This window comes from Pistacia vera, unplaced genomic scaffold (genome assembly GCF_008641045.1).
Source record: "Pistacia vera cultivar Batoury unplaced genomic scaffold, PisVer_v2 Contig27, whole genome shotgun sequence".
Classification (NCBI taxonomy): Eukaryota; Viridiplantae; Streptophyta; class Magnoliopsida; order Sapindales; family Anacardiaceae; genus Pistacia; species Pistacia vera.
This window is the reverse complement of record NW_022196079.1, coordinates 127,952-137,115: the sequence shown is the minus strand read 5'-3', so window position 1 is coordinate 137,115 and position 9,164 is coordinate 127,952. Positions and strand designations below refer to the sequence as shown.

The following is a 9,164-nucleotide window of genomic DNA, read 5'->3' as shown; positions in this document are numbered from 1 at the left end:
GTTCAATAAAGAACATACCCATACCTATAACTGGACTTGAAACAAATCTCCAAAGCGGGAAGTTTGCTACTTTTATTATTTTTAAGATATTTTTGGCAGATTTTTGTTATGGTTATTTGTTGTGTATTAGACACGATGTCTCCTTATGCCTTATCATATTGTCCTGACGTTTTAAAGAAAAACAGCTTTTCATTTCCTAAAGAGTCGACTTTATGAGCAGATAATTGAGAATGGATGAACATGTGATTCAAGTGATTGCCCCTGACCCTGAAGCTAATGGTCCATATGATGTGATAATATAACAACCAAACTTGAATTATATCTCTTTCATGTGCCAACAATTTTTAATTTCACTGGGCTCCGCTATAAGGTAAAGATAAGATTGGCTTCCATTCAGCAAATGCATTATTATATTAATTTTGATTGATATCAAATATTCACATGTTTCCACTCACAAATAATTAAAGCTTTTCAATCCAACCAATAACAAGTTTTGATTTGGGGATTTGTAATGCTTGCTGCACTAGCCTTATAATCAAGTAATGAAAATAGCCACACATCATCTTACAGTATTATATATAGGATGTCCATGTGATTGACATCGTCATGAAAATCAATTTCGTTTTACACAGCGATAGTGCATATGGGATATGATTTGGTTAGATTCCCTTGTTAGAATTCAGACGCCTGGGGTCGGTAGGAGAAAAGCAATTCCAGATTCTAGATCGATTTCCTTTTGGCCGCTGCTGGTAGATCCCAAACTCACGTAATTGAAGGTAAAATTTTCTCCAAAAGGATTCATAGAGTTAGACCTCATGTTTCTTAACAAATGCGAGGAGAAGGGAAAAAGAACACGTAACGTAAGTGGTGACTTCAGTGAAGAGAAGACGACGAGAAAGGTGTCAACTTCTCCGTGTGATGATATGCACGGAAGAGCGTACGGCAAGAGATTCGGCGTTTTATTATCTTATTCAATTAAATTATGACTGCAAAATACTGACCAATCCCTTATTGCCACATCATCAATTGAATTAGAAAGAAGGAATTTTTAATAATAGTTTGTTTAATGGTTGACAGATGATGATTAGGCTCATACAATGAGAGAGAATAAAAGCCCAGAAGAATCCGATGATAAGCGGTAGGCAAAATTTGTACGATCTGCTCTATTCTGGATGATTGGTAACCACTCTTTCTAGAAATACGTGTCCTTATACCTGCCTTCTCCATTCTCCACCGGGATCACCACCTCACACTGACAATGCACCCTTCAGTTTTTTATTACAACTTAGTCGAAATTTATATTATATTGTTTTCAGTCTTTTTTTTTTTTATGTTTAATAGTGACATTATATTTTGAAATATTACAGTTTTAATTACCAATAATCATGTGGATATTAATTAGGGTTATACTGGAAGATTAAAGGTAACAATATGAAATCATCTAATTAAAGAAAAAACTTTTAAATTTGATTGTTAATATAATCACAATGATTTACTAAAATTAGTTGAAAATATATAATGCTGTGTAAATAAATAGTAATATAGTTAATATATTGGATATTATGACAGATTTTTAACAGCAATAATTAATTGATATTATAACAAGTTGCTCACATCAATACCGTGTTTCATGCGCGTATTATGTATTTGTCTGAATTAACCCTACCTGTTTCTACCTCTTAAGCTCATTCCACCCTCTCACTCACCTAACCTCCTCCACCACACCCCCTTTCCTTCTGTTTCTTCGTCTCTCTTGTTTATCAACTTTAATTCTCACTCCATTTCTGTTCATACTCAATAATACTGTAACGCCATTTCACAATCTGCCTGGTTTCACCTTCCATAGGTACGATTATGTTTAATTTAATGATTCAACTCGTTTCAGATGTCAATTTCAATCTTTCTTCATGTGGGGTTTCCTTGTTTTATCGAATAACCTCTAAATATGCTGACTTGCTTTAATGGCTATCTGACACTAACGTAATATGTGGTTTCCGTTTTACACGATTGATAATCTAGCTTTAAAAATCGTGGTTTAGTTAAACTGGGTTCTGGAGTTTTCTTAACTTGGTCTAGTTTGTAACTTATAAATAACGGAAGTAGTGGTTTTGTCTGAGTAACGATTCGTTTGGTGAAGCTTCAGAGAGAGGCTATTGCGTATACAACTCTGGCCGACACTCTAGTGATACATTGGCTAGCCGGCGGAGGAGGAGAGAGTTCTCTGTTTCCCGGTCCTCAGCTCTTTTTATATTGTCCAAGCTCATTGGTTTGGTGCCTTCCCGTTGATTATGGCTAACTTTTGATCCAATTATTGTCCAATGTGAACCTATTATTCAAGACTCTTTAGCTGTTAGAACTCAATCTGTAGTATATTGAGATGTGAGCATCGGTAGGTAAATTTTGAAAAGCCAAAAAGAATAAGGAAGACAGTTCAGCTGTACTGTATCTTGAGGAATTCAAGTTGCTGATTTCTTGATATGGCGAAACTCAATTGCTTCTTTGTACGAATTGGGAAGAAGAAAAAGAATAAGGTAAGCATCAAGTTGATTTTTGCACGAATGATTCTTATTTTACATTTTTGTAATTTATGTAATTTATGTACCTTGTGAGTTGCTAACTAGCTCACCTAATCATTATTTGTTTGTAGGGGGACGTGAAGACATCAAGAGCTGCTGAATTTGCAAAAGAGATTGCTGCCCTGCAAATCAACCTTGAACACCCGGTGAAACCTTTTGAAACTGATGAGCTGAAATTGACATCCTTTAGTGTCGCGGTACCTTATGACATGCAAGATAATTCCTTTTGCAATGTCAAGGTGATGAGTCATGAGAGTCCTGTTGGGAATGAACCGGCAGAGATAGCATATGAAGGGGAAGATGAGCATGAAGAAAACTTATCTATCAAGAGGGAATTCTCTGACTTTGATCTCCAAGCACACGTAACTAATTCAGGCGAAGAAGAGGTTGATCCTAGGAACCGAAAGTCCGGTTGCTTTGATTCAATTGACACAGCTGTGACTGGGCAATTTGAAAACAAACCTGAGAAAGGTCATGAAAAGGGTGTTGATATGATCCAGAGTGGACATGTTAGTGATCCAGGGATTGGGAGGACTGAGTTCTGGGCTTCACCAAAGCTTAAGCGCTCGTGCTCTAATCTGGAAACAAGGGTAGTGCTGAGAAAGATGGCAGATCAATTGCCTCCTTCAAAATCTGAGTCTTATGATGAATTGCAGGATCTAGCTTCTAAGTTGAGGCAGAATTTTGATCCTGGGAGTCCTTATTCAATGAAGAGCCATTTGAGTGCTGACAAAGTGATGTTAAAGAAACATTCTTCAAGCCAAATTCTTCCTTCCAGGAGTAGAAGGTTGTGGTGGAAATTGTTCCTGTGGAGCCATAGGAATCTGCACAAACCATGGATTTCAAAACCACAACCAGTTCCTATTGTTGCTGCTCTAAAGCAGCAGGGTGGGTACTCTTCAGATACACTTGAACCAAATAGAGCTATGAATTCTGGCAAGATGGAATCCCCTGGATCATTTACCGGAGAACCCTTGAACAAAAGTTGGAGTGGCTTTTACAATAATCACAACCGCAGCTGGGATGGTTTTGATAAAGGAATTTCTGCCTTGTGGCCGCATAACCAATGGGTTGCTTTTCCAGCAGAATCACCTTCCTTCAAAAGAGTAGATGAGTGGGTGAAAGATCTTGAAACGCAAACCCCTCTTCCAGTTGATGATAATGAGATTAGTGATGAGGGTATTGTCTTCCCACCTTCCCCTGATACTGGTAAGTCACAGGCTCGAAGCACTGCCCACCTGACTTGTCGTACAGATATCAATCTCTCAGCAGAGGTTTCGCATGCCAATAGTGTAATCCAGTCTTTGAATTCTTCTTCAACTGTGGCTCACATTGCCGGTATAGGCTTGAAAGCCATCCCCACAATATCACGTTTCTCTGGTCTTCGGACTGTCAACTTGTCAAACAATTTTATAGGTATGTCTTGGCATTTTGATAATATAAGATCTAGTTTCAGGAGATATGTTTTTGTTCTAACTGAGTTGGTTGTTGTTCCATTACTTGCAGTCCATATAACTGCAGGATCACTGCCAAAGGGCCTTCACGCACTCAACTTGTCAAGAAACAAGATCAGCACCATTGAAGGGCTCAGAGAATTGACCCGACTGCGAGTACTTGATCTAAGTTATAACCGCATTTCTCGGATTGGACATGGTAATTATCTCAGCAAACCTTTTTCTTCTGGCTTTCAATTAATCTTTTTGATCTCTCTCTTTTAATTAAATTTCCCCAACAACAAGACAGTCTCCTATAATAAGTTGTATTTCTGGATTCTGATGGTATCAGGTTTGTCAAGCTGTACACTAATCAAGGAACTCTATCTTGCGGGAAACAAGATCAGTGATATTGAGGGGTTGCATAGGCTCTTGAAGCTGACTGTCTTAGACATGAGCTTCAACAAGATAACAACAACAAAAGCTCTTGGTCAGCTTGTGGCTAACTACCAGTCATTGCTAGCTTTGAACCTGTTGGGTAATCCAATACAGAGTAACATCAGTGATGACCAGTTGCGCAAGGCAGTTTGTAGTCTCCTTCCAAAGCTAGTGTATCTGAACAAGCAGCCCATCAAACCACAGAGAGCACGAGAGGTGCTCAAAGATAGTGTTGCCAAAGCTGTCCTTGGGAACAACAGTCAGAGCTCTAGAAGAAAAACAGGGAAAAGAACAGGCCGAAGTGGAACGTCCTCCAGTGGTCAAAGGAGCAGTGTAACAGTTGGGCCGAAAAATGGGAGAAAGTTAAAGAGCCAATCTCAAAGCCACTTACCCTTGAAGACACTATCATCTGCACATGCTTCATCATCCCGGTAGAGACATTGTCATATACACATGTTTTTTAATTGTTCTTGATTTCCCATTCTTCCTTCTTGGGTAAAACTGCCTTGTGATTTCCCAAAAAAAAAAAAATTGAGTTTTTCTTCGGGGTGGGATTACTTGCTTTCATATTTACCTCAAGACTATTTGTATCACAAACGTAATATGCTTTCTTGTTGGAGTGGTTTTGGTTATTCAATCAGTCTTCCTTGTGGTGTGGTTCATTTAAGCTATACCGGCTTCAGTTTTAATTTGCTCTAATTCTCTGGGAATATCATGTATTGAACTAAATTAGATATGTTGTGGCGGATAATGCTAATCATATGTTCAATCTAAAGTGTTTCCTGGTTCAGACTGTTGCATGATCAGAGGGCATTCTGTAAAACCTATGCTCAAATAATTACCGAGTAGGAAAAGGGGAGTGGGGAGACAATTTTGGTGAACAACTGAAAATGTAACATCGATTAGATCCTTACCGATGAAGAACACTTATAATATGTGCATCACGGTTCGCAATGTAACACCCTTTTCTAATTGTTGAAGCTTGGCAACGATTTAAAGTTTTAACTCAGCTCTTTGAGTGAATAGACAGTAGTTATAAACGAAATTTGCAAGAAAAGGCTTTTTCTTTTAAATACAAACAGCGTGATTATGATATATGGACAGTAAAGGACGAGACTCGAGAGACATAGCAATTGCTGGGAGCTCAACATCTTGTATAAATTGATAAAATATTTCCATTGGCTCAACAGTACTAGTGATTTTTCATTTTTGAACTTCAACACAAAAGTATTTCTTACTAGCAAACCTTATTGCAGGATTTACATGCTTTTTTATCTCTATTGCATTTGCAGGCCCAACTTAATAAAAGCAACTTCCAACTCCCAACTATTTTAGCACATTATGAAAGGCCAACTCACCACAAAGTGGGGATCTGAAGTTCTCCATACTTGAGTTGTCCCGCCAAATCAAATTCATGATTACAACACCCACCCAAGACAAATGATAAGCAAAAGTTATGCCTAACACAACACAAACTGACTGATGGATACAATTCCTGCCACGTATCAGTGCTCAGTGGTCTTTAAAAATCCCTATTGAAACCGGTCTTTAATAATATGACAGTGAGAGCTACCCTGTCATATTATTAAGATGAAACTGGTCCGGAAACAATGGAGGCCAGAGGTTCAGATTCATTGGAGGACCATATGTATAAATTCAGTGGCAACTTAATCTTCTACAGTATGTAGATAACGACCGGTTCAAACTGGGGCCATTCAGTGGGTGGTAGCCATCATATGTTTGGGACAAGAAGTAAAAATCACAAATATGCAGTTTTGCATCTGAAGAAACCAGGTAATTCTGCATTGTCTAAGGCAAAAGTGAAATTACATAATAAAGGGAAAGCAGAAGTGCAGAATTTGAACTTTCTTTATGATGCTGCTAAAAAATATTAAGAACTTGCATTACAAAACTTGAAAGTAGTAATAATGATCAATTAACGTCACAACAAAAATTACCGAGGATTTGAAGATTTCACGGTTTTCTATATAGCACTAGAACAACGAACTTTAATTTCATACAGGCCAAAATCTTATCACTATTTGCGAAGAATTCTATATTCTGTTCTGAATTCAATAGACAGTTCTCGCCTTAAAGTACAGTCGAAACCTTGAACAGAGTCAAATACCATGTCCTTAAGTCATGGATCTACCGAATGTGCCCTCATGTTGGATGTGAGTGAACCCAAAAGTAGTTGAACATTCAATGATTGCCAGCAAAACGAGACAAATCCAAATACAAAGATCTTAAAAAAATTCCCATAACTTCGTTAATGCTTAGATAACTTCTTTCCATACATGATCTGACTGCACATAACAATAAAAAAATCAGCAACAACCGCAAGTGACTTCTGCTATCACACTGCACTAGTAAAAAGGCAGATAAATACGGATGATCACAGTATAGGAGCGGCAAGATTACTTCTAACTTGAACTCATTTTGGTTTTAATATCAAGGGCCATTTCTGAACAAACTAAATAGGAGTTAGCAAAGCCCCAGAATTGCTCTGTTGAAATTACTTGTGACAACAGAAGACTGATCTTTATTCACCTAAATCTCCTTCTTTTCACCTCTGAAAATTCCAATGTCCACATTATTTCTCACCTGCACCAGAAACCACTTCCCCTTCCTGCATTTGTGCAAACTTAAACAGCTTCTCATTAAAAATCAACTGTGGATCCTTATCGATCAAACCCCCATTCTCATCATAAGCATCCTTCAAAAACACCGCCCAATTCATCTCTGTACCTGCTAAATAAAATGTCCGAGGCTGCTTCTTAAGCATCTCATATGTTCGCCTAGTCAAGCTAAACTCCTCCTTGAACTCCACAATATGATGTATACTTGCCCTTTTCTCTAATGTCAAACTTAAAAACTCATGCACAATCCCTACCCTATACTTCTCCGCCTCCAAACTCCAAATGTCCAACTTCCACCCATCGCTATACGGCGACACCAATGGAAAAGTGTTCAACAAGTTAAGCTTTCTCATATCATTTTCATCCAAACCCAAATCTTTCCCGTACTTGACAGGAAATTTAAATGCTTTCATAACCTTATCCTCATTAACAATAAACTGTCTCTGTAATTCACTCACAGCTAAGATCGGATCCCAAGTAACCAATTCAAGAAACCTTTTGCCATCATTTTCAACAACCGTTCGAAAATAGTCAGGGTATTTGGCAACCCGGTCCCTGAAATCTTCAGGAATTCCAAATAACAACCTGTTATGATAAATTTTACTCAGAGGAATCCTCTTTTCTTTCGAAATCATCAACAATTTTCGAACCTTATTAACCCTGTCCATTTCCATAGAGTCCATGATCGACCTCTCATCTTCCAGCAACTGCTCCGCGAATTCGGTGAATCCAAGCCACATTTTGTTGTCCGTATGGCGATAAACTTCAAAGATTAGTGGATGCCGTTGAATTGACTTGATAACTTTACGGCCGCGCGGGAAGCCCAACTCACGGTGGAGCTTGCCGGCATCGTCAAGGCGGAGGATGCATTCTGGCTGTTTGGAGAGGAATTCTTTGCTTTTGATGAGGAACCTGAAGACAGAATCGCGATTCAGGACAGATTCGAAGTGAGGGATTCGGACCGAGTCGGGCTGGACAGGCCTGGTTCGGGGAGAATCGGGCTTTTTTCGTTTCTTTCGGAGCTTTTTGGGGAGTTTGGTGACGAGAAACGAGGTGGAGAAGGGGGAGATTTTAAATGAATTAGGGTTTGGAAAGGAAGGCGTTACGATTAGGGTTAGGGTTTTCTTCATAAAGAGCCGCCAAGCCATGAATATCAAGTTTCGATTATTCAGTTGAGTGGGAGTTTCTGTGTCGGGGATAATATACAGTGTAGGTGAAGAAAATCAACGGAAATCAGGCGTTGGGCGCCAAAATATGATGCAAAGGCGATAATCGTTAGATTTACTGACTTTGACTAGTAGACGGAAGATGAAAAAATGCCGAAAAAATCCGACCTGCCGGATTCGAACCAGCGACCTAAGGATAGCTTTCAGGTTTATCCTACTACAGTCCTCCGCTCTACCAACTGAGCTAAGGTCGGTTGATGAAACCATGGTTGAAATGTTTTAAATTGTTCACGGTTTATATGAATTGGCGTGAAGTTGTGAGAATAAAACATGAAACTGACGTGACCAACGACACGTTAGTGTATGGGAGGAAAAATAAAGGTGTAAAAAAGAGGATGAGAGACTAATTGTCAGGCTGTATGAGTGAAGTGTGGGGTGGTATTAGGTTTATGAGAGAGTGATAAGTGATGGGAAGTTGAATTCGGTTATAGTAAGAGAGTACGAAGAATAAAAGAGAATGGGAAGAATCTGTCAGGATCATTTGTAAATTGCAAAAAAGGTAAGGGGTTGGGGGAGGTGTTGGCCCTCGAAGTCCAACAGGTTCCTTTATTTTTAGCAAATTCATCTTAAATGGGTTGATTTACGTTTATCTTTTGTTATGCTGAATTGTAGTTGTAGATGAACTGTTATTAGAGTAGTAATGTCACAGAGTTGCTATTCAATATATATATTGAGATTATTCAGTATTGCTTGTGTTCTTCAATTGTTTTGAAATAATTAAACTGTTCTGGTGTAACTGAAATTTCTGGGTTATCGACTATTGGAGTTTCATAATGATCTGGGTGATTGTTTATGAGTGATCTTTTGCAGGAGAAGCTTAGGGTTTCTATCAGAAACTCACCATGATTAATC

The 9,164-nt window shown here is 38.5% G+C and overlaps 2 protein-coding genes and 1 non-coding gene across 3 annotated transcripts; 1 reads left to right on the top strand and 2 right to left on the bottom strand.

Moving 5' to 3' along the window:
* The first annotated feature begins 2,372 nt into the window (after positions 1–2,372).
* LOC116133408 lies at positions 2,373–5,084 on the top strand. The gene is made up of 4 exons (XM_031419110.1): positions 2,373–2,531; positions 2,648–3,992; positions 4,083–4,229; positions 4,362–5,084. Exons 1-4 carry the CDS (start codon positions 2,478–2,480, stop codon positions 4,880–4,882), a joined length of 2,067 nt encoding a protein of 688 aa, XP_031274970.1. The 5' UTR covers positions 2,373–2,477; the 3' UTR covers positions 4,883–5,084.
* Positions 5,085–5,873: 789 nt separating this feature from the next.
* Positions 5,874–8,375, bottom strand: LOC116133409 (protein WHAT'S THIS FACTOR 1 homolog, chloroplastic). Its single transcript, XM_031419111.1, has 2 exons — positions 6,406–8,375; positions 5,874–6,256 (listed from the first exon to the last, which is right to left on the bottom strand). The coding sequence occupies exon 1, from the start codon at positions 8,232–8,234 to the stop codon at positions 7,041–7,043; it is 1,194 nt and encodes a 397-aa protein (XP_031274971.1). The 5' UTR covers positions 8,235–8,375; the 3' UTR covers positions 5,874–6,256; positions 6,406–7,040.
* Positions 8,376–8,414: 39 nt separating this feature from the next.
* Positions 8,415–8,506, bottom strand: TRNAY-GUA. Its single transcript is given in 2 exon segments — positions 8,415–8,450; positions 8,470–8,506. It is a non-coding gene; the product is annotated as a tRNA-Tyr (tRNA).
* Positions 8,507–9,164: the final 658 nt, after the last annotated feature.